This window comes from Peromyscus maniculatus, chromosome 5 (genome assembly GCF_049852395.1).
Source record: "Peromyscus maniculatus bairdii isolate BWxNUB_F1_BW_parent chromosome 5, HU_Pman_BW_mat_3.1, whole genome shotgun sequence".
Taxonomy (NCBI): Eukaryota; Metazoa; Chordata; class Mammalia; order Rodentia; family Cricetidae; genus Peromyscus; species Peromyscus maniculatus.
The window spans coordinates 38,914,402-38,938,950 of NC_134856.1; the positions used below are offsets into that span (position 1 = coordinate 38,914,402).

At 46.2% G+C, this 24,549-nt stretch overlaps 1 protein-coding gene across 3 annotated transcripts in view; it reads left to right on the plus strand.

The window, feature by feature from the left end:
• The window catches only part of Dus2 (dihydrouridine synthase 2), a 43,041-nt gene extending 19,080 nt beyond the window's left edge, over positions 1-23,961 (plus strand). For 2 of the 3 annotated variants that reach the window (XM_006986836.4, XM_042277613.2), the window contains exons 4-16: positions 683-774; positions 2,523-2,566; positions 3,827-3,887; positions 5,874-5,921; positions 10,835-10,900; positions 11,014-11,084; positions 14,237-14,323; positions 17,101-17,269; positions 18,908-19,029; positions 20,227-20,376; positions 22,160-22,247; positions 23,158-23,231; positions 23,421-23,961. In XM_006986836.4, coding sequence (XP_006986898.1) covers positions 683-774; positions 2,523-2,566; positions 3,827-3,887; positions 5,874-5,921; positions 10,835-10,900; positions 11,014-11,084; positions 14,237-14,323; positions 17,101-17,269; positions 18,908-19,029; positions 20,227-20,376; positions 22,160-22,247; positions 23,158-23,231; positions 23,421-23,658 — 1,310 coding nt within the window. In that variant the 3' untranslated portion in view covers positions 23,659-23,961. The remainder of the gene's footprint in view (positions 1-682; positions 775-2,522; positions 2,567-3,826; positions 3,888-5,873; positions 5,922-10,834; positions 10,901-11,013; positions 11,085-14,236; positions 14,324-17,100; positions 17,270-18,907; positions 19,030-20,226; positions 20,377-22,159; positions 22,248-23,157; positions 23,232-23,420) is intronic. The other variant, XM_076572115.1, reaches the window with a different exon arrangement.
• Positions 23,962-24,549: the final 588 nt, after the last annotated feature.

Below are 24,549 nucleotides of genomic sequence, written 5' to 3' on the forward strand. Positions count from 1 at the left end.
GGTGGTGGCGCACGCCTTTAGTCCCAGCACTCGGGAGGCAGAGGCAGGCGGATCTCTGTGAGTTCGAGGCCAGCCTGGTCTCCAAAGCGAGTTCCAGGAAAGGAGCAAAGCTACACAGAGAAACCCTGTCTCGAAAAACCCAAAAAAAAAAAAAAATTGCAGAACATTAACTATAAACATGTCATTTATCAAATAATTGTAATCTGAGCTACCATCACTCCGAAAAGAGACCATCATTAGTAACTCACAAAGCTTCTAAGTGCATATCTATTTCCTTTAAGAATGTATACCAAGCCAGGTATGGTGGCACACAGCTTTAATCTCAGTACTTTGGAGGCAAAGACAGGCAGATGTATGTGAGTTTGAAGCCACCCTGGCCTACAAAGCAAGTTCCAGGACAGCCAAGGCTGTTACACAGAGAAACCCTGTCTCAAAAAACAAAAACAAAACCATAAAACCATAAATAAATAAGAGAAGAAAAGAAAAGAGATAGAAGAGAAACCCTGTTGCAAAAAAAAAAACAAAAAAAACCAAAACCAAAAATAACTAAAGAAAAGAGAGACAGAAGACTATCTATCTAGAATCTACTTTCCCCTTTCCAGTTTGTAGTTTTGCTGTGGCTTCCAAGGCCTAGGCTAGGTTGAACTTGCATCTTAATTAGGTGGTTTGTGTTTTCTTGCAGAGGTGCTCAGCACAGTGGACTTTGTTGCTCCTGATGACCGAGTAGTTTTCCGAACATGTGAAAGAGAACAGAACAGGGTGGTTTTCCAAATGGTAAGAGACACCTCCCACTCCAGTGTCTAGTATCCTGAGGGTCCCTATTTTCTAGTATTTCCTGCTTCTGCCTGCCAGTGTTGAATGCCTGTAATACACTGTACAGTGGTGGCAGCCTATGTATTTGGTTTGAATGTTTTTCAGAGATTCATTCATGATTAGGTACACTGTTGGAGACTGGAAATCAAGCTGTTGCAATCTGTTCTATGTCTCCAGTCTCAAACTTAGTTAATTATAGGAATTATCTGATTGATATGACTTCTGTATTTATTTATTTTTAATCCTGAAGATTGATTATTCTGGCCAAAATGTTTGTTTTTATGTAGAATATATAAAAATCTCAGGTTTTCTAAAGATCAGTTAAAATTTATGTTACAGATATAATATAGCTTTGTTTTTTCTTTTTCCTTATTTCCTTTTTTTTTTTTTAATCTTTTTTGGGTTTTTCAAGACAGGGTTTCTCTGTGTAGCCCTGGCTGTCCTGGAACTCACTCTGTAGACCAGACTGGCCTTGACCTCAGAGATCCACCTGCCCCTGCTGCCCAACTGCTGAGATTAAAGGCATGCACTACCACCTGGCTAGGTTTTTTCTCTTTCTTTAGGCATAGCTTGGTGTTTATTTAGGAATAGCTCCTGGATGACATTTAGATATTTTCTAAATTTAGTAACAATGGATAGACAAAATACATGGCAAAATATTAATTGTAGAATTTGAGTGATGGGTATCTGAATATGTGCTATAAAATTTTCCCCCTATTTTGGTATGTGGGGTGTGTGTGTGTGTGTGTGTGTGTGTGTGTGTGTGTGTGTGTGTGAAGCTGATGTTTGATATCTTCCATGATTGCTCTTCATTCTGTTGACTGAGGCAGGTCTCTTGCTGAACCCAGAGCTTGCAGATTTGCTTCGTCTAGCCAGGCAGCCTGCTCCAGGGATCCTCTGTTTCTGCCTTATGAGCACTGCGATTATAGACGGGCTGCCACTTCTGCCCACTTTTTTAAAATAAAATTTGATTACATTATTTATTATTTGTGTGTGTGTGTGTGTGTGTGTGTGTGTGTGTGTGTGTCCACGTGTACGTGTGTGCCATAGTGCACATGTGGAGGTAAGGGGACAACTTGCAGGACTGCCTTATGTGTCCCAGGGCTTGATCTCAAGTTGACATTCTTGGCAGCAAATGCCTTTACCCTCCGTGCCGTCTTGCTGGTCCCTGCCTGTTTTTTATGTGGGTGCTGGTGATCTCAACTCTGACCTCACGCTTGCACAGCAAGCATTTTATTTCCTGAGTCCCCTCTTCAGCCCCTGTTTGAAAGTCACCATGACATTAATGAGGTTGTCTAGTCCTTCTGAGTTCATCTATTTCCTTTGTTGGGGAGCAAGTCTAGTGTACTGGCCTGACCCCCTTTTTTTTTTTAGTTATTATTATCATTTTATTTTATGTATATGGATGTTTTGCCTGCATGTATGTCTGTGCACCCTGTGTGTGCCTGGTGCCTACAGAGGTCATTGGATCCCCTGGAGCTGGAATTATAGACATGTAGGTGCTGGAAATTGAAATGAGATCCTTGGGAAGAGTGACCAGTGCTTTTAACTGCTGAGTCATCTCTCCAACCCTGAGTGGGCCTGACTCTTATATTTCCTGGCATATGCATGCATGCATGTATGTGTGTGTGTGAGATACCAATAGGTGTGTTTGTCTACATGTGTGCACTTGTGTCAAGACAGGTTGATGTAGTTTCTTGTGTTCCCAGGGGACTTCAGACGCAGAGAGAGCCCTTGCTGTGGCCAGGCTTGTGTAAGTTCTTCCCTCCTTGGGAATGCCTTGTCTCTTCTGTAAGCTATGAGACCTTAATATCACTAGCAACCCATCTTCTGCTTCCTAGCCCCTTACTTTCTGTTTTTAGGTGAAGGGAATTGGGTTTCTTTCCCTGTGCTATCTGAAGGCTGGCCTGGGACTCTTGTATACCCACTATGGTTATATCCTAGAGATCCTCTTTATTGAGCCCTCATTTTAGTGTTTATTCATGGGTTTCCCTTTCTAGGGATTCTTCTGAGATTCCTGAAGCTTTAATCCTCATGAAATGTAGATAAGATCTATCCTTCCTGATTTAACAGTCAGGAGAATGCATGGTTGAAGTGATGGCCTTTGGAGTTAAAGCAGAGCTCAGTTGGAATTCTGGCTCTGCTCTTTGCTAACTGTGTGAATGTAGGTAAATTACCTATTACCATTGAGAACTTTGTTCTCTTATTTATAAAATGATATCTATCAACCTCTGGCATTATAGGAAACAACAAATGAAATAATGCATGTCATGTCTTTGCAATATGTGGTACATATTGAGTGCTTCACATTAGCTCTGTGACTAATGACTGTGAGGGTAAGAAAGAACTCAGGCCGTAACTGCTGCATATCACAAACTCTCATAAACCAGTGGATAATGTGAGGAGCTCTTCTATACACAGAATTGTTTGGAGCAGCCAGTTCTGCCGCTCAGCAAATGAAGCCAGTCTGTTACAACTACCACCAGCACCACTGCTTCCTCTGCCTCGTTTTCTCTCCTGTGTAGCCCAGGTTTGCCGCAAACTGATCTTCCTGCCTCCCCTCTCTGAGTGTTGGGATTGCATATGTGTGCCACCATACCCGGCTCAGTTTAGTAACTTCTATAGAAGATGTGCTCTGGCAATGGCCTCTGCTCATACCACTTTTTTTACATTGACAAATGGATTCCAGTATCCCAGTGAAACGATAGTCCTAGAATGGAGTTCAGACAATATTTCAAATACCTGATAACGACCCTCAGTGTAGCAAAGTCCTCTGCATCCAGCTCTTTATAGATATGTATTCCTTATGTCTTTCTTCTGGGACTCTGCTCAGATGAGGCAGTTACAGTTTGCGGATGGACTCTTCTGATTTTCAGCTTTTGTTGTTGAGAATTAGTATTTCACAGGCCCAGGAGGCCCAGGAGGATCAGGAGCACAGAACCCCTTTATCTTTCATCTATTTTCTTCCCTCAAGTAGAATATTTATTACCTTTTCTCCTTCATGTTTTTCCAGAGAAAATGATGTAGCTGGTATTGATGTCAACATGGGCTGCCCAAAAGAATATTCTACTAAGGTAAATGATTTCTTTATATAACTGTGCAGATTAAAGAGACTATACATGACAGCTAAGGTAGTACCTGGCTCTGGGCTGGCTAGATCCTGTGCTGGATGAGAAAAATCCTCAAAGGGATGTTATTAGGCTAGGTATGATGGTACATACTCGTAATCTGAACTTGTAAAGGCTAAGGCTGGAGGATAATGAGTTGGAGGCTAGCCTAATTTACAGGTTGACCTTGAACTTCTGAGTCAACAGTCTTACCCCCAAATCTTGGGATTACAGATGTTGCTACCAAATCCAGTTTTATGAGGTGTAGGGATTTAACCCAGGTCTTCATGTGTGCTAAGCAAGAATTCTACCAACTGAGCTATATCTCCAGCTTTTTCACTTTATTTTTAATGAATTCAGACTTTTACAGATCCTATGGGTCAGCAAGCTGCCTCATTGGGTAAAAGTGCTTGCCACACAGGCCTGAGGATGTGAATTCGATCTCTGAATTCTACTGTGGAAGGAGAGAATCAACCCCTAAAAGTTGTCCTCTGACCTCCACACGTGCACTGTGGCATGCATGTACCCCCTCCCCACACACCATACATACATACAGTAACAGTAAATAATATTAAATTGATAGCGATTCTCCCTCTAGGGCTAGAGATGGCTTAGCAGTTAAGAGTGCTTGCTGTTCTCCTAGAGGACCTGGCTTCAATTCCCAGCACACAAGTCAAGCAGCTCATAACCACTTGTAACTCCAACTCTAAGAGACTCTGAGGGCATGCCCGCACATGTGGCATATATATACACAGATACATACATATTAAAAAAATCCCGCCAGGTGTTGTTGTTGCATGCCTTTAATCCCAACACTCAGGAGGCAGAGCCAGGCAGATCTCTTTGAGTTCGAGGCCAGCTTGGTCTACAGAGCGAGATCCAGGACAGGTACCAAAACTACACAGAGAAACCCTGTCTCGAAAAACAAAACAAAACAAACAAACAAAAAATCCCTTCTCTATTCCCCACCCATGATTTATTAAAATAGCTCACAGTAGCTAGATAATGTGGTTTACAACTGTAATCTTAGCACTCAGGCTGAAGCAGGAGGATTTCAATGAGTTCAAAGCCAGCTTGAACTTATCCAGGTAATATAACATGATTCTGTGTCAATAAAACAAAACACAAAGTAATTCATAATATTGTCCAATACTTCAGAAATATAGGTAGATAGTTATGAAAAAAAGCAGGAAAAGTATTGGTAAAAAAGTCTATCGTCAAGAAACAACCATTGGCAGGAATGATGACTCACTAGATAAGGATGCTTGGCACCTGATGACCTGAGTTCAAACCCCAGGATCCACATGGAAGGGGAGAACTGACTCCTGCAAGTTGTCCTCTGATCTGCACACATGTATACACACACACAAACACACAAAATAAATAAATGCTAAAAAGTTTTAAAAGAGAGAGAGAGCCATCGCTGTCATTGTTGGACTGTAAGTTGCTCTGTGAGTTGGCGGTTTTCATTTGCTGGACTTTTGTTTTTGTTTTGACACAGGATATATCTATGAAGTACAAGCTAGCTTTGAACTCACCACTGTGCAGCTGAGGCTGGCCTCAAACTCTTGATCCTCCTGACTCAGCCTCCTGAGTATGTGTGCCACTGTGCTCAGGTGGACTCCTTATTTTAAGGATACAGTAGATGTTGGGTTCAGTTTGTTATGACTCTGAGATCTCTATGGGGATGTGAAGTCCTAAAAAATAAAAATTTAGTGCCCATTTCTAGATTGATAAATGGTTTTGCAAAAAATGGTCAGAGTGGTAGTTTTTCAGATTCATCACATTCTGGTTCTTGATGGGATTTGTGTTGTGCAGACAAGGCTGCCTTCCTCTGTGGTTAGGAAAATGCCAGTTTCCAGTGGACCTTGGCTACCTTATTGCTACACTGTGTTGCCTTACCGTGGTTGGTACCTTGTCCTTCAATCGTGAGACCTTGTGTGCTTCTCCTAGGGAGGAATGGGAGCTGCTCTGTTGTCAGACCCTGACAAGATTGAGAAGGTAAGTGACAGTGGGGTCCTCAAACGTTCTGTGATTTAGATCACCTACAATGTCTCTCCTGTTCCAGATTGACTGAAGTCTACCTAGATTCTCTATTTGGGTCCCAGAGGGGAAAATTTTAATTTATTTATTTTTATGCGTTATGGGTGTTTTGCCTGCATATATGTCTGCACTATGTACATGTAGTGCCCGAAAAGATGATTGGATCCCCTGGAGATGGAGTTAATAGATGGGATCCTCTGCAATAGAGTGATGCACTCTTTTTTGTTTTTTTAAATTATTTATTTATTTCATGTGCATTGGTGTTTTACCTGCATGTATGTCTGTGTGAGGGTGTTGGATCCACTGGTACTGGAGTTACTCACAGTAGTGAGCTACATGCGGGTGTTGGGAATTGAACCTGAGTCTTCTGGAAGAGCAGCTAGTGCTCTTAACCTCTGAGCTATCTCTCCAGCCCATGTGATGTACTCTTAACTGCTGAGAAACCTCTCTAGCCCTGGCCTGAAATTTTTTTTTTTTTAATGCCAAATGCCATTTATTGAAGGAGAGAGGTTTTAAATACAGGCTTACAGCACAATGGGAGAACCCCAGAGGGCAGAGGTTTGCTACCGATGTTTTACAATCTTGCATCTAAGCTGTTAATGCCCATTATGCAGGATACCCAGACAAGGAACTTCCCTTAAGCATTCAGGAGGGTGGAACCTGGCAGGGAATTAGCATAGGGAGGATATCAAGGTCAAGGTCAGCAAGCAAGGCAACAGTTACCCAAAACAGGGGCCCAGGACCCTGCAGGTTCCCCTTTTACTAAAAAATGAGCTTTTGACTTAGGTTGTGTGGGACGTCAGCAGGTCACCTTACCTGTCATGGAGATGCCTGCCCAGGCCACATAGGTGCTCTGTCTTAGGATGGTGAGTGCCCCCCAGGCATTACCGGTCTCTGAATATTTATTATCATACAGGCTCAAAGTGTGTGAGCTGCAGAGTAAACTGCTGCCAAAGATCTCAAAGAGGCTCTGGGCTTGCAATCTGTGTGTTCAACACATAAAAGACCAACAGAAGTTATAACCCACCCATAGCCGGTAGGCTAAAGGCACCTGAGCCATTCCCTTCCTTAATGAGCCTTATTGCAAATTGGAGTCCTTGTAAGATGATATCCCAAAAGCAAATGGAACTTGAGTTTATAAATTTATAATTTTCAAAGCCAATCAAAATGTATATAACTATTGAATTAAATTTATTGTGCCCAATAGAATGGAAGATTAACTAACTGTGGTAGCTACTTTTGCTGCCAGGGTCTCCACTGTGCTAGCTGTAGTAACCAATTATGAAATGGTAATCCCAGAAACAGTAGCAGCGGTGGCCGCCACTGCTTAACAGCAACAATGGCAGCAGCAATGTCAAATTCTCTTCTGGAGCGTGTGGACATCCACTGGCATGGATACAACTCTATGGCCTGAAAATTTTTACAAAGTAATTTTGACATGCAGCTAGATTTAGGAACCCTCAGTCTGCCTTCAGTGCACTTGAGGTCTGTCACTGAGAGCCAAAGGGCCTGAGAACTCAGGTATGGCCTCCTCTCTGTTACCACTTTCTCTTCCAGGATTATCTGAGAGCAAAGGGCAAGTCACTGTGGGTAAGGGCATGCTCAGAAGTCTGTGTGTATGGATGGACAGGCCTCCCCTAGGGGGCTGGATGAGAGTGACAGGGTGTCCCCTGCATATGGCCCATATGGATAGAGTATACCACAGGCCACATCCCATACCCTGCTCCCCACCCCTTTTTTGAGATGGGGTCTTGCTATATAATTGTCTCAAAAAACCAAAAAAAAAAAAAAAAAAAAAAAAAGCAAAACTAAAAAAGAAAGATAGCAGACACTTAGAGTCCCAATCAGTTCTCAAGAGGCCGAAGGACTGTGAGTTTGAAGGCATCCTGCACAAAGTAAGGGAGTCCAGGCCAGTCTGGGATGTATAGTGAAACCCATCTCCAAAACCAAGAAGTTGGGCAGAGAACTTACATTGGCAAATCTCTTTTTCCTCCTTTCCCCACCCCCCTGCTTCCTTCTCTCCTGCCTTCCCTTCCTCCCTCCCTCTCTTTCTTTCTTTCTTTCTTTCTTTCTTTCTTTCTTTCTTTCTTTCTTTCTTTCTTTCTTTCTTTCTTTTTTTTCTTTTGAGAGAGAGGGCATCTTATACATGCCAGCCTGGCTTGAGGGTCCGGTGAGACCCGCCTGCCATGGGTGGATGTACTGTTTCCCTACTCAGAACTGGATTTTTGTTTCTGGTCCTTTCCCATCTCTGGCAGGGACATGAGGCATGATTTAGAGTTTCATGAATTTCATGCTACCACCTGGCGATAAGACAGCCTCAGGGGACTGGAGAGGTGGCTCAGCGGTTAAGAGCACTGGCTGCTCTTCCAGAGGACCTGGGTTCAATTCCCAGCACTCACATGGCAGCTTACAACTGTCTCTACCTCCAAGATCTGACACCCTCATACAGACATACATGCAGGCAAACATCAATGCAAATAAAGTAAAATAAACAAATTATTAAAAAAAAAAAAAAAAAAAGACAGCCTCAGGAAGCTGGGCAGTGGTGGTGGTGGTGGTGGTGCACACCTTTAATCCCAGCACTCGGGTGGCAGAGGCAGCAGATCTTTATGAGTTCGAGGCTAACCTGGTCTACAGAGTGAGTTCCAGGACAGCCAGAGCTATTACACAGAGGACACCCTGTCTCAACTACAAAAAAAAGGGGGGGGGGGGGCGCAGGAGGTACTTATTTCTCCCTAGTGTGATCCTGAAAGTGGCTAGGTCTTTCTCTTGCCCAATTTCCTTCCTGGTCTTTCATGTGCATGTGAACAGAAATTTTAAGTACCTAGAACTACTTAGAATCAAAAGGAAGTTCTCTGAGACTGAATACTGTATCAGACCAGTTGTTCTTTTGTCCTCACGTTTCAAAGGGTTCAAAGTAAGCACTTGCAAGGAAATCCTCTGGAGATGCTTGTTGATTTGTGGTTTCTGAGAAGGGTCTCACATAGTCTGGGCTGGCCTTCTACGCCTTATGTAGTCAAGAATGACCTTGAACTCTTGCTCCTCCTGCTTCTACCTCCCAAGTACTCCACCATGCCCTTGCTAGAGTGAGCCTGGCAGTCCCCTTCCTTAAAGTGCAAATACCCCTTTAAGGGCTTGCTCGCCAGGATGACTGTGGGAAATCAGGTCTAGTCTGCTGTCTGAGGCAGCACCTGGAGAGGGTTCCTTCCTTCCTACTGGTCTTACTGGTGAAGTGTCTGCCTTTCAACAGGGTTTCTTGGCCTGATGTCTTCTTCTTAAGGGCATTCCCCTGGTCTTAGATAAGGCCGGGTTCACTATAACTGGCTCTCTGCTGCCCCCATCTGTCCAGAATCAAGATAAATGCAAGTACTCACCCCTATCTGATAGTTGCTGCCTAGGGGCACCTCTGTTGGTTAGAAGTCCGGTTTTGGGGAGAGTGCGGTTGAGATCACCTTCCTTCCCCTGTGTCTGGCCTGAAAGTTTTGATGTAGAAAGAAGATAGCAGTGCTACAGACATTCATTGTTATTTATATCTCTCTTGATCTCTGATTTTCATGTGGCTGCCTCCTTGACTACTCTACTGTGTGACTTACTGATCTTTCTTTGCAATCTTTTCTAATTGTTGTATAAGAAGCAGTTAAAATACGTTGAACGTGTTGTATTTTCCCTTTCTAGTTCATATATTTGTATATCTGACTTTTCAAAAGAGAAGGATTCATGAGGACAGAGCCAAGGTCCTTAAAGATCTTCCTGTTCTCATTCTATAGTTCTGGGATAGCACTTGGAATATTCCTTTTACCCAGAAAAGAAACTGTCAGTCACCGAGGGGTGGTGGTACATGCCTTTAATCTCAGCAGTCAGATTCAGTGTCAGGTGGATCTCAGAGTTTGAGGCCAGCCTGGTCTTCAGAGTGAGTCCCAGGATATCCAGGACTATACAGAGAAACCCTACCCTGTCTTGGAAAAAAAAGAAGAGGAGGAGGAGAAGAAAGCTGTCAGTCATGTGTTCATAACCAGGACTAAGCCTCAGGATTATATTGAGGGTGTTGGGCAATGATTTTGAAAGCACAGATTTCTATTTATTTATTTTATATCCTGGCCATAGTTCTCCCCCCCCCCCATCTCTCTTCCCAGTTCTTTCCCACAACTCCCCCATCCACACCTCCTCCCTTTCTGTTCAGGAAGGGAAGGTCTCCCCTTGATATCAACAAAACATGGCATATCAAGTTGCAGTAAGATTAAGCACCTCCTCATGTATTAAGGTTGGGTAAGGTGACCCAGTATGAGGAGTAGGATCCCAAAAGCCAGTGAAAGAGTCAGAGACAGCCCCTGCTCCCATTGTTAGGATTCCCACAAGAAGACCAAGCTACACAACTCGAACATATATGCAGAGTGCCTAGGTCAGTCCCATGAAGGGAAAGCACAGGTTTCTAAACTCTGTCCCTTGAGACCCATTTAGGAAATAATGTGGTAGGATCTAAGAGTTTGTGTTACTCAAGCTCTCCAGGTAATTCTGATATTTTTCCCAGCAAAGAGTCACTGTTCCACACAGGACTACATGCAGATACATTCACTCCTTCCTTCAGTGTATTTAACGTGTGTATATATTTACCTTTATGTACTAGGCAGGGACTTGCTAGTGTTGGGATTTTAGCATAGAATAGAGGCAGAATCCTCACTCCATGGTGTTTACATGTAAATACATTCAACAGATAAATGCAAGTAGTCATGCATATACCAATTGTCCGTCTACTGGTTATACCAATTGTCCGTCTACTGGCAATCATGGTCTTGTAGGTGTGTTAACTAGTGTAAGCAGTGTGGTGATTTGTTCCAGAAGAGATGGATATGCCTGTCTACTCCTCTTTGCAGATCCTCAGCACTCTCGTTAAAGGAACACACAGACCTGTGACTTGTAAAATCCGAATCCTGCCCTCGGTAAGGATATGTTACTTGAAGGTTATTCTCTTGGATAATGTTAGATCTTAGGAGTCAGCAGCTCCTTCCTTGAGTCTTAATGACCACCTTGTGCTATAATCTCTCTTACCCAGCTAGAAGATACCCTGAACCTTGTGAAGCGAATAGAGAGGACTGGCATTTCAGCCATTGCAGTTCATGGGAGGTGAGTGTTGCCTTCTTAGTGATTGGCAGGGAGATTCCTCAACAGACCCTATGTGACAAACACTTCTCTGTGTATTTAGCTTACCTCTGCCTAGCTCCCTGATAGCCTGTGAATCCAGAGAACATTGAAACGCTCATGGGCTTGCATTTATTCGTTCATTGATTACCTTCTGACGGTAGACACAACTTCAAGCATTAGAAACACAAGAGGGGCCGGGCGATAGTGGCGCACACTTTTAATCCCAGCACTCGGGAGGCAGAGGCAGGCGGATCTCTGTGAGTTCAAGGCCAGCCTGGGCTACACAGTGAGTTCCAGGACAGCCAGGGCTACACAGAGAAACCTTGTCTCGAAAAACCAAAAAAAAGAAAAAAGGAAAAGAAACACAGGAGGAAGGGGAAGGGCCCTGCCTGCAGGATGTGTAAGTGGTAGAGGTGTGGAGGTGCAGAGGGAGTGCAGTTTGCTTAAAATTGTATCACATAGCCAGGACATGGTGGAATTGGAATTTTGATCTTATTTTCCCTTCCTTTCCCTCCCTCTCTCCCTCCCTCCCTCTTTCCTTTCCTCCCTCCCCCTCTCTTTCCTTTCCTCTTCTCCCCCCCCCACCCCCCCCCCACCCCCCGCCTGCCTCTCTCTCTCTCTTTCTTTTTTTTCTTGTGCTGGGGATTAAATCCAGGGTCTTGTATATGCTAGGTGAGTGCTTTGCCACTGAGGAATATCCCCAGTCCATTTCCGTTTTGGTTTGGTTTGATTGTTGTTATAAAGTCTCTTAAAGCCCAGACTGGCTTTAGACTTGACTCACAGCTGAGGCTGGCCTTGAACCCCTGATCCCCTTGCCTCCATCTCCTAAGTGTTGGGATTAGAGGTATTCACCACTATAATCAGTCTTCCCCCAGCCCCTCTCTCTGAGACAGAGTTCACTATACAAGCTAGGTTGGTGGAACTCCCTATCCTCTGCCTTAGCCTCCCAAGGCTGGGATTACGGACATGAGCCACTACACCCACTAGATCTTTTTTCCTTTCCACTTCATTGAGCACTGGCTTCTCCCTTGAATGACCCCACACAGCGGCTGTTCATCTGAAGGCCCTGGCTTCCTTGCCTGCCCTTGTTGGACTGCCAGCTGTCCCAATGTCTGCTAAACAGTTCTTGTGTCTGTAGCTCATGTGTTCTCTATTGGGAACTGAGTCTTTTGTTTTTCCTTTTTAAAAGATTTATTTTATTTTATTTATTTATTTTGGTTTTTCGAGACAGGGTTTCTCTGTGCAGTTTTGCGCCTTTCCTGGAACTCACTTGGTAGACCAGGCTGGCCTCGAACTCACAAGAGATCCGCCTGCCTCTGCCTCCCGAGTGCTGGGACTAAAGGCGTGCGCCACCACCGCCCGGCAAGATTTATTTTATTTTTAATTGTGTATATGTGTGGTGTCTGTGTGTCTCAGTGCAGGTGCTTGCAGAGTCCAGAAAAAAGTGTTGGATCCCCTGGAGCTGGAGTTCCAGGAGGTTGTGAGCTGCTTGATGTGGGTGCTGGGGACTGAACTTGTGTCCTCCATAAGAGTAGTATGCACTGTTAACTGCTGGGCCATCTCTATACACTGTGCGCGCGCGCGCGCGCGCACACACACACACACACACACAAATGCACATAAATATGGGAGAGGGGCATTCTCACTGTTGCTCTGACTGGGCTAGGCTGACCTTGAAGTCTTGTCTCCGTTTTGTCTCAGTTTTCCAAGTGCTGGGATTGTAGGCATGAGCACTAGGGCCTGCTCAGCCGAAGTGTTTCTGAAGGCTGCTCTCTACCTCCCTGTTGAACGTGCTCCCTGTGCCTAGCATGTCTTTTTGTGTGTAATCCTGATAAATAGACTTTCGCTGACATCCTTTTTGTAGGGGAACTCAGGGCCTCATAGGAACAGCCCAGATTGCTGGTTATCCCTGTCAGTAAATTTTGGGGTACACCCTGAACAACTGCACACAGAACAGTAAAGTGGAGCTGTATGGCTTGAAGCTAGGAGGGCTTGGAAGTGACACCTGCATATAGACACACGTACTGGATTCCTTGCTGAGGCAGTGGGCTCTAGACTCAATTGCTTGATTTTAAATCATAGCTCTGCAGTTCACTACCTATGTATCCTTAGGGAAACCATTTAACCTCTCTAATTATCACATTCCCCATTTGTCAGTTAGTACAATTTCTGCTTCATAGTTATTTTGAAGCTTTTATGGGATTGTGACTATATTGCCTTGCAAACAATATTAAGAAAACTTACTTTTCCCAGAAGTTGGAGGCAATTAGAAGACAGATTTGGGAGAGTTTAAGGAAGAACTTCCTGACCAGCAGAAACTCAGCAGATACAGCTGTTTAGTGTGGTATAAATTGGCTGCTGGGGGATGTAAGGAATCAGAGGTGGAGGCTGGCCTAGCAGGCTCTTCTGAGAAACCAGAATATAGCCCAGGAGCTACGTGCAAGCAAGAACTGGTTAGTCTCCTCTCCTGCTTGTCCTCACACATAGCTTGGGCCAGGCATGGCTGTAGCATACCTAAGATGTGCTTACTCATGCACAAGAACTGTTTTTGCAGTTGACCTTGGTAGGAAGGAGCCCTGGGTTGTGTCCTGCTTCCCCAGTGGCTTATCGTGACTGTCATGGTCTGTGGTCTGCCCTGGTGGCCCCTGGAACAGGGCCTACTCCATGTCAGGTGCTTCTCCCAAAGATCAGCTGTGCAGCTTGGCCTCAGCACAGGCAGCTGTGTGGGAGTGGCCAGTCTGAGCAGTGGCAGCTGTTCCAGGTCCCTTGGGAAGGGCAGGGCTGAGACTGTAGGGACAGCATTTTTGTGACACTGTCTCTTATTTCTGGCAGAGGCAAGGGGAAGCCAGGGAAAAGCAGTGTGACCTTGGGAACCAGGCCACCCGCATTGGTCCTCTGTGGCTATGCCCCATCTTCAGGCTCCTGAGAACTAGCCTTAACCTTCTCACTCTCCTGCCCCTTAGGACAGAGCTCTTCCCCTAGGTCAGGGAGGCCATTCCCAGCAACTTGTCCTAGATAACCACATAGCTATCTGATCTGCTTGAGGCTCAGTAGGAAGGACAGTAGGATTTTAGGAATGTTATTGCTTTTGGCTCTCAGCCCCCCAGGCCTCATCTCTTTTCTTCATCTTTAAGGAATCGGGAGGAACGGCCTCAGCACCCTGTCAGCTGTGAAGTTATAAGAGCCATCGCTGAAACCCTCTCCATTCCTGTCATAGCCAAGTAAGCTTCCACTCTTCCTCATTTGCTTTGTGCTCCACCTCATTCAGAGAAGACTTGCGCCAGCACATTAAAACACTGATACAAGCCAGACATGGTGGCATACACCTTTAATCCCAGGGCTATGGAGTCAGAGAGGCAGATGGAGCTCTGTGAGTTCAAAGCCAGCCTGGTCTATATAGGAGTTCCAGGACAGATAGGAGAGACCCTGTCTCAAAACAAACAAAAAACTCCAAACAAAACGGAAACAAACACAGGGCTGGCAGATTTACTTTGCAGTTAAGGGTGTCCGACACCAAGCCTGACCATCTGAGTTCAGTCCCTGAGAGAGCACTGAAACTTGCAACTTGACCCCTGACCTCCACTTGGGTCATGTCAGATATCTCCCCTATACCCAACCAACCAAATAAATATAAAAAAGAAATACTTAAAAAACTAACCATATGTGCTCACAGGGGCTTGCAGAGACAGAACTGACAGCCAGGGAGCCTGAATGAGACTGGCCTAGGCATTCTGCATATATGTTACAATTGTGTAGCTTGATCCTCTTATAGGACTCCTCACAGCAGGAACAGGGACTGTCTCTGACTCTTTTTCTGGCTTGTGGGACCCTACTTCTCATACTCGGTTGCCTGGCCTAGCCTTAATACATGGGGAGGTGCTTAGTCTTTACTGTGACTTGATATGCCATATTTTATTGATACTCATAGGAAACCTGCTCTTTCCTGGATGGAGATGGAAGAAGAGGAGATTGAGGAGTTGGAGAGGATCTGGGAGGGGAGGATGTGGGGACAGGCTGTGGCTGGAATGTAAAAATAAATAGATGAATAAAAAAGCAAAAGAAAAAAAACTGACCATAAAGGAAAAGAGGGAGAAATGGAGCAAAAATAGAAAGTTAGGAACGAGGCTGACACTGGTGTTTGGACCTAGAGCTCAGAGCGTTCTGATGGTGGGCTAGGCTGTGTGTGTGGGTAGGAATAAGAATGTGGACAGTGGAAAGGTTGCAGAATCAGACCTAGAGCAAGATGATGCCACACCTAGAGTTAGGTATGCAAGGTCAGGGGCAGTGTGAGGAGTCCCAAGCTAGAGCTCTTAGCAACATGACTCAAGGAACATAATGCAGGTAAAAGAAATCCAAGGTAGTGCACACCTTTAATCCCAGCCCTTGGGAAACAGAGGCAGGTGGATCTCTGAATCTGAGGCTAGCCTGGTCAATATAGAATGTTTCAGGACAGCCAAGAAAATATGGTGTGATGCTATCTTTGAGAAAGAAAAAGAAGAAAGAAGGATGGGTGGCTGGCTGGATGGATGGATAGATGATGCCGAGCATGGCGTCACACATCTTTAATCCCAGCACTTGGAAAGCAGAGGCAGACAGATCTCTGTGAGTTTGAAGCCAGCCTGGTTTATATAGTGAGATCCAGGACAGCCAGAGTTATATAGAGAGACCCTGTCTTTAAAAAAAAAAGAAAGGAGCCGGGCGTGGTGGCGCACGCCTTTAATCCCAGCACTCGGGAGGCAGAGGCAGGCGGATCTTTGTGAGTTCGAGGCCAGCCTGGACTACCAAGTGAGCTCCAGGAAAGGCGCAAAGCTACACAGAGAAACCCTGTCTTGAAAAAACCAAAAAAAATAAAAATAAAAAAAAAGAAAGGAAGGAAGAAAGAAAGAAAGAAAGAAAAAAGAGAAGAGAAAAGAAAAGAAAAGGAAAGGAAAGAAAAGAAAGATCCAAACAAGCATTCTGGGCAACTACAGGCACTTATGCTAGCAAGTGTGGGGTTCTGATGACCACTCCAAAGATTTAATAGTAAGACTATACCCAGTCGTCTGTGTTGGCCACCTAGGTGTCCAGCGTAGCCTTGTACCTCAGGAAAGCACAGAGACTCAGGGAGCTTGGACATTGGAAACAGGGAAGTCCTGAGAAAAGTTCCCTCTGACTAGTGGGAGGAAGAAGTAATGATGGGGTGGCTGCTAGGCCTTATGTACTCAGAGAGAGAAATTTTAGAGGTGACTTTGAGGACTTTGGAGCTGGTTGCTTTTCCTGTCACTGCAGGGCTCTCCCCAGCACAGGTGTCTCTGGCCTGAGACTGCTACTTGACTCTGGATGAAGTAGTTGAGAACAGAAAAGTTTCTTAGAGCAGCAGGGTGGAAGGAGGAGGATTATAACCAAACTGAGTCCCCTCATTTCCCACCGTGATCCTCAGTGAGTGTGCCCTTCCCTCAGTCTAGGATTTTGACCTAGTCCTTAGAGGGTCTCTGGATGACTTCCCAGCTTGGAGTTTTTCCTGTGGCCGCAATTCCACAGGGTTTTTTGTCTTTGTTTTTTAATTTTATATTTTAGACACGTCTTACTGTGTTGCCCCATGCTGGTCTAGGACTGGCTAGGTAGCCCAGGCTTACCTTGAAGACAGGCTTCTTCTGCCTTAACCTCCTGGATGCTGTGATTACAGGTGTATATCACTGTACCAGCTAATAACTCAGTTTTAGTCCTACATCTTTAGATATTATCTGCCTTTGGCCACTGTTTTGGGGAGTAGAGAGGAAAAGTCAAATTTCTAAAATACCTCTTTAATGACAGACATGGATAGTTCAGGCTATTTTATGTATTACTTTATGTTTCTCACTTACCAGTGCTTTATAATCACTTTGTTAAAGTTCTCATAGTTGAAGGGACTTGGCTAAAGCCATACTAATAATGAATGCCAGATCTGGAAATCACCTTTTTCTGGAAATACTGGTGCATTCCATTATGGGACTCTTCCTATGCCCCTGTTGCTTTTTAGTGGAGGATCTCATGACCACATCCAGCAACATCTGGACATAGAGGACTTTCGACAAGCTACGGCTGCCTCTTCAGTGATGGTGGCTCGAGCAGCCATGTGGAACCCCTCTATCTTCCTCAAGGATGGCCTTCGTCCCCTGGAGGAAGTCATGCAGAAGTACATCAGATATGTAAGTCTTTGCACGTTTTCTTTCTTTTACATTTTATTTGACATAGAGTCTCATAGCCCAGACTGCCCTCTAATCCCTTATTCTCCTGCCTCTACTTCCTACATGTTGGGATTACAGGCATGTGCCACCACATGCTTGAGAATAGCCTTTTCTAAACCAGTGTCTTCTCACTATGAGTGTAGTAGTTGTGCTAAAGGATTTTTTTTTTTTTTTTTTTTTGATGAGTTCACTGGGTACAGTCCCAGGGACAGTGGGGTTCTATACTGGGCCGCACGTACATGTTGGGCAGAGACAATAAGTTGTCCTCAAAGTTCTTCCGTGAGCTGGATCTGAGCAGAAGTTCCAGCCCTCTCCCGGGGCAGTTTTCCACCTCCCTTTTCAGTCTCAAGGCTCACTAATGCCTGGGGTTCCTCATACTCTCCTCAAGCTGCGGCATTCGGGTGCTTTTCATGACTGTCAAGCTGGGACGGTAGGATGAGGCGTGAGTCCAGTTCCTGGCAGCTTCTGTCCGTACCCTTTGGTTCTGGGTGTCCTGGAGCATGGGTTGGTGACTGTCAGCTCTTCAGCAGTCTAAGTCAGCTGCAGACAAAGGGCCTGCTCAACCCAGGTCAGCTGTCCAGCTCTTCTGGCCACCTGGCAAGCGTGTGGCAGAGAAGACAATGTTCAGCAGTGCTGAGCCTGCTTACTAGGTGAAAGGTGATGCTATCACTCTTGCTCAGCCATCATTTGGCAGCTTTCAAGAGGGTGTGTTGTCCTAGAGAAAGAGAGTAGCCTCAAGCATCAACATGGATGCTTCTGGTCTGATCAGGTGCTTTCTGGGCCAGACAAGCTGAATCATAGTTCTGCCCCTGGCTGGAACTTACTCACTTATTCCATACCTTCTCCTGAGCATGCCATGGCACCTTCCTAGGCACTGAAGACAGGCCTAGAGGAGATTCTACAAGTGTAGGGGGTGAGCGCTTGGAGGGGGTTCTGGAGGCCTGTCTATAAAGCCTTTACTTCTGGCTGTTCTCCTGCCCTGCACCTAGCTGGGTAAACATCTATGGTATTATTTCTGGGTAGCCATCTTGCTTCTCTCGGCCTCACTTCTCAGGCTATAGAGTAAGGTAACAACTGTACTTATCTTTGTATAGATATACAAATTGATAAGTCATGTGTATGAACATGCTTAGTAGATGGGGTTGTGCCCCACCCATGTAGGGGAAGTGGGAGAGAGGTTAGTCCAGATATAGTTGATCCTGGTTATAAGGAATAGAAATCTTACTTCTGTCCTAGGGCTGGATTTGCCCTGCCAAAATTTGGTGTGTTCCTTTTCTCTGCCCCAGAAGATGCTCAGCATTAGACTCCCTGTGGCAGCCTGTGGTGACTGAAGCATGGGTTGATTCTTTGTACTTTTATCCCTCAGTCAGGCTGTCTAGGTGGCTGTGCTGTTGAACATGAGCCTTAGCTTTATGTTCAAACTTTGTGTGACAGCGGGAGGAATGGATGGCAGGGCTGAAGTAGTTCTTATGTGGGGTCCCATAGGCTTGGCTGTAAGCACACCTCTCATGCCCTCTTAGAGCCCTTATCCTTCCCATTGGCAGCTCAGATCCCAGTGTTTTCTGGTAACAGGTGGGCTCATGCTAGTTCTCCTCTCAGGCGGTGCAGTATGATAACCACTACACGAACACCAAATACTGCTTGTGCCAGATGCTTCGGGAACAGCTGGAGTCGCCCCAGGGAAGGTTGCTCCATGCTGCCCAGTCTTCCCAGGAAATTTGGTAAGAGTACAATGGTCTACCATCTATTCTTGCAGACTTAACCCAGACTTGACCTTGATCCCTAAGCTTATTTTGCTGAAGGGCCAGGGTCACAGCTTCTGAATGTGTATGTGTAGGAGTGGGGTGGTAATATAGTTTTGCTTCATAGAAGCGGGGGGACTTTCACAGCTTTGAAACCTTCCATTCTTCAACTGATCTTAGCAGCAGTTTGGTAACTAGGGTACTGTTAGAATGGAGGAATGCAAAAGATAGGCCTGGGAATTCCTGAGGAAGAAGTTTTTCTGATAATGGGCCTATTGCCTGCCAGGCTAACAAAACCAAGTGGTCAAGAGAGACAAGGCTTTAGAATGGAGCTCTTGACATACACCTATACCCATTATCCTGGTCAGCGAGGCTACCTCTGGGTCCTTTAGATCTAGTACAGCTTTAGATCAGGTAACTAACACCTGGCGGTCCTTGGCAACCCAGCTTTGTCCCGGTTCTTTTGGCTTCCAGTCTACTGTTCCCATAACTCACGTTCAGGTCCTCTGTCTTAAAGGTCTTGTCTCCTCATGTTGACTGTTGGTACCTTCCTTCCTCTAAGGCTTTCTGAATCATACTTGCCTTCAGGGACCCACGTGCATGGGTTTTTTCTAGAAGGGAAAGCTCTTCCAGAAGCCTTTTTCCATCCTTGGCTTGTGCTGCTGGTTCTGCCCCATCCGTACAGGCCAAGCAGCTGAACATAGTGTATTTGAATTTTAGAACAGAATGTGACTCTGGAGCTCTGAGTGGTTCAGACTAGGTCCATGGTAGCTACGGGCAATGAGGAATCAATTGGTCCTCAGGCCCTTGTCTTTTGCACCCATGGGCCCTCATGAGGATGATCCATCCCATCAGTGTTGGTCAGCTCTGCCATGCCTGGCTGGTTCGGTACATCCATCTGTGTGGTCATCCATGGAAGAGGGCTGCGAATCGTGGGGAATAACCTCTGGATTCTTTTCTCCGCAGCCCAATCTCCCTCCAGTGTTCACATTCAAAGATTCAAATTCATTCTCTACTTTCCACTCTAGGCAGATGCTAGGGTGTGTAGGAAACACCTTCTGATGCTCAGACCCTGTGTGGTGCAGGAGTTTCTTTGTGGTTGGGTAATGGGCTCCTGCAGTACCTTGGATGCTGTTCCACTATGATTTCTATCCTGTTCCACCTCTTTTTCCATAGTGAGGCCTTTGGCCTTGGTGCCTTCTATGAGGAGACCATTCGGGAGCTAGATGCCCGGCGAGCTGACCTTTTGGCTAAGACTCCAGAGGGGGTTGAAGAGCCAGCTGAAGACACTTCCGGCATCATTAAGATGGCCATCAGGTTTGACCGGTAGGTTTCTAGTATATTCCAGGGCCAGTTGCCTAGTGGTTTTAGTGGCTGTTATATGTGAATATGTTATATGTCAAGCTTAGGAACTACAGGTCTCCTTAGTGTGGATACTGGTCCCCAGTCTTCAGCTTCCCAAGAAAGTGGTTTTTTTTAAAGCCACAGAAAGCTGCACATAGAGCTCAATTGGTGGCAATTTTTTTTTTTTTTTTTTTGGTTTTTCGAGACAGGGTTTCTCTGTGTAGTTTTGGTGCCTTTTCTGGAACTCACTGTGTAGCCCAGGCTGGCCTCAAACTCACAGAGATCCGCCTTCCTGTGCCCCCCTCCCCCCCAGTGCTGGGATTAAAGGCATGTGTCACCACCACCCGGCAGAAGGTGCTTTTTTGTTACAGTTTTTTGTTTTGTTTTTGAGACAAGGTCTCTCTACATAGCTCTGGCTATCCTGGAACTCATTATGTAGACCAGGCTGGCCTTGAACTCACAGAGATCCACTTGCCTCTGCCTCCAGAGGTCTGAGATTAAAGGCATGTACCACCTTAAGACTTATTACTGTATTTTTTTTTTTTTTTTCCAAGACAGGTTTCTCTGTTGTAGCTTTGGCTGTCATGAAACTCACTCTGTGGACCAGGCTGGCCTAAAACTCACAGAGATCTGCCTGCCTCTGCCTCCCGAGTGCTGGGATTTTATGTGTGTACCACTACACCCAGATTTTTGTTACTGTATTATTTAAAACAGGGTTTCATGTAGCCCAGACTAACCTTGAGCTTTCTATGTAGCTGTTGATGACCCTGAACTCCTGATCCTATTTTCGTCCCCCCCCTCCAAGGTGTTTTCAGGGAAGACTGTCGCCGAAAGCCCAGGCAGTATTGGTGGGGGCATATTTTCCTAAGACAGACAGAATTGAACTTCACTTATTTCCTGACCCACTCATTCCCTTTCACAACTTGGGACAGCAAGATAGGTCGACTGTTCCTCAGCCTGTGCTTTTCCCCTGAAGCTCCTCAGTGGTCGTAGGAACATTGACTTTACCTGACTCTGTGCCCTGCCTACACCACGGCCGCTCACCAGGCCAGTGGCGCCCTCTCTAGACAGAAGTAGCCTTAGTCTGATTCTTGCCTCACATTTTGACCCGGCTTTGAATGGTGCCCTCATTCTTGTCCCCTGCCATCTGGGTCTGAGCCTTCTCTAGTCTCCATACCCAGACCAGGAGCCGGCCTCCTCTGGCCAGGGCTTGAGGTGGGGTTAAGAGGACAGCCATTGGGTGGTCATATGCCAGAGGGAGTTCCCAGTGGAAAAAGGAACATGTCCCTTTCACCCTGTCGTGGACTGGCTCTGAAGCCGGAGTTTATCGTGTCTGTAGCAGAGCAGATAACCCTGACTGGTAGGATGGACTCATGGCGGGCACTAAGCTAGAGCTCTCAGCCCACTGTAGGGCCACCTCCCTTCCTACTCCACCCATCCCCTCCAATCTCATCTTGAAGGGCAAAGTGAGCCTTCTTTCCTGCCTCCTGAAGGCTGTTTTCCAGGCTGCAGCACAGAGAACTGCGAGTTCTCACACATGCACTCCTTATGGTTCTAAGCATGTAGAAGCCCATCTTCCCTTTAGATTAAGACCTAGACTGCAACTCCTGGTAGAACAGGGAGAGAGTCTGTAAAAAAGCCCTGGGGCAGCTACCTGATGTCTCAGTTTCTCCAGTTCACCTAGCAGTGGCTGATTGGTGGCTCTTGCTAAGGGATAGAGCAGATATGGTGAATGGGCCTTAACTGTTTCTCCTCCTTTCCCTAGGAGAGCATACCCACCCCAAATTACCCCCAAGATGTGCCTGCTGGAATGGTGTCGGAGAGAGAAGTTGCCACAGCCTGTGTATGAAACAGTGAGTTTTGCTGTCTGTTGCCTGTCTGGCATCCAACCACAGGGCTTCCTGTACTGGCATCATCACCCCAGTACACTCATAGCTTAAATGCTCAGCGCTAGGCTGCGTTGTTAGCATCTGAACTTGATTCCCGTAGATGTGCATAAGTTGCTAGTAGTAGGGGTGATTGCAGATAGCCTCTTACCTCCGACCTTGGGCTGTTGTCCAATTCTGGCAGATATATCCGTGGATTGGGCTTCAGCCAGTGGGGCACAGAATTATGCCCACACATACGGCCCCTGGGGTGGAAACCTTGAGATGGTCTTGCTTCACTTCCTTTGGTTCCTGTGGCTGCTCTGTCTTTCGTACTGGCCTTCTGGCCTCCAGGTTTACACTTTCTGGGCCTTGTGTCCCCTCTACCAGAGTGACATTTGAAAAACAAATTGAACCTCTGTCTCTTGTTCAGGTTTCCAGCTCCCCAGAACACAAGACCCCTAAAACCTTGCTGTTTTATCTCCTCCACTCAGCTTTCTTCTCCAGCCACATCCCCTGAGCCCTTCACTAGCTGTATCTGCTTTGCCGCCCCCCCCCCCCCCCCCCCCAGTCCTTTGCCATCTGGTGAACTCCTTTCTGCTGGGAACTGGCCCACATAGAAGTCAGCAGGCAGAGGCCCCTAGTCAGATAACGGTTCTTATGGTCCTTTGTTTAGTTCAGTGACAGAGCTCTGACACACTCATATCATTGTCAATTTGCATAACTGCCTCCCCCTCCCCCCTCCCCTTCAAAGATGCAGCAGGTACTTTCACATGGGCGGAGCATGTGATCAGGCAGCCTCATTTGCCTTAAGTTAGAAGTACTTCCCTGTCATGTGAGTGTCCTGCATGTGATGCGGCAGGTGGGCGATCTACTCTTTCCTTTGCTCTCTCCCCAGGTGCAACGCCCTGTAGATCGCATGTTCTGCTCTGTTGTCACTGTTGCAGAACAGAAGTACCAGTCCACACTGTGGTGAGTTCCTCCTCGGATGGCAGGAGACTGGTGTAGGCATCCATGTCTACTTCTGGTCTTGGGGAGTTGGGTGTATAGTTTGTGAGGGCGCCAGTTTTATCGGGATCTCTTCAAAGGATGAAACTCAGGATTTCAAGGCTGTAGTCCTGCTGTTGACTTGCTTTGTGAATCTTTGCTTCATTTACCCAGGGACAAGTCCAAGAAGCTAGCGGAGCAGACTGCAGCCATTGTCTGTCTGCGGAGCCAGGGCCTCCCTGAGGGTCGACTGGGTGAGGAGAGCCCCTCCTTGAACAAGCGCAAGCGAGAGGCCCCTGACCAAGATCCTGGAGGCCCCAGAGTTCAGGAGCCAGCACTACCTGGGGAGAAATGCAAGAAGCCATTTGTAACCCTGGGAACTAGTGAAGATAATCTCCTGGAAGGATGTTGACTACTGTCCCTGCCCTGGTCACCAGTGTGGGGAACTGATATGAAGGTGGTTATGGGTGCTGGGGCCTAAACCAGAAGCCTTTGGACAGTTTGCTGGCCCCTGCCATTGAAGTTAGGGTTCTTGACCCAGGCCCTCAGTCTGAAACAAGTGCCAAGGAGTGTCCAGTGGTAAACTGTCTCCTCTCATAGGTCTCAGTGGTAAGCCAAGTTCCCAGTGACCTAAATAGTTTTTTGAAAACAAGGTTTTCAGGCCGCACCTCTAACTTGACATTGGTACCGTGCAATAAAGACAGACTGACTTTCACCCATGGCCAACTGTTTCAGCCTTGGACTACATCCTGGCATAATTACTGTACTTCTACCCTCTGTGCAGAGCTGGAGAGTCCCAAGGCGTGCCTCTTGCTTGTAGGGGATGAGTGGACCTTTGGGGTCCCCTGGATTTTGGTGAAAGCAGAAAAGGACCAAGAAAACCATTTTAATGGTGGGAAACCTGAGGTGTTAATCATCATTTGACTTTCCTGATGAAAGGCTCTGTGTAACCTCAGGAAAAACAAGGGTATCTGGTACCCCAGTAAAGGGCCAACCTAGTAGAGTGGCGGGGGTAAGGGCCCCAGAGTCTCCCTTATGCCTTACAACTAATCTGAGCTCAGACCTGATGGAGGAAGTGTCTGCTCAGGGCAGGGGGTGCTGATGGCAGCCTTTTGGCCTTTGTGAAATGCAGCATTCACAGATCACACTGTCACTTTCCCCACCCCAATCCCATTTGAGGTGGAAGGAAGTGGTAGGTTAATTTCCTCCTGGCAGTGAGCAGCAAACAAACAGCCACCACCACCACCACATTTATTGGGGCCTCCCCACTCCCCTGCTGGGAGGGGTGGCCTGACCAAAGGTC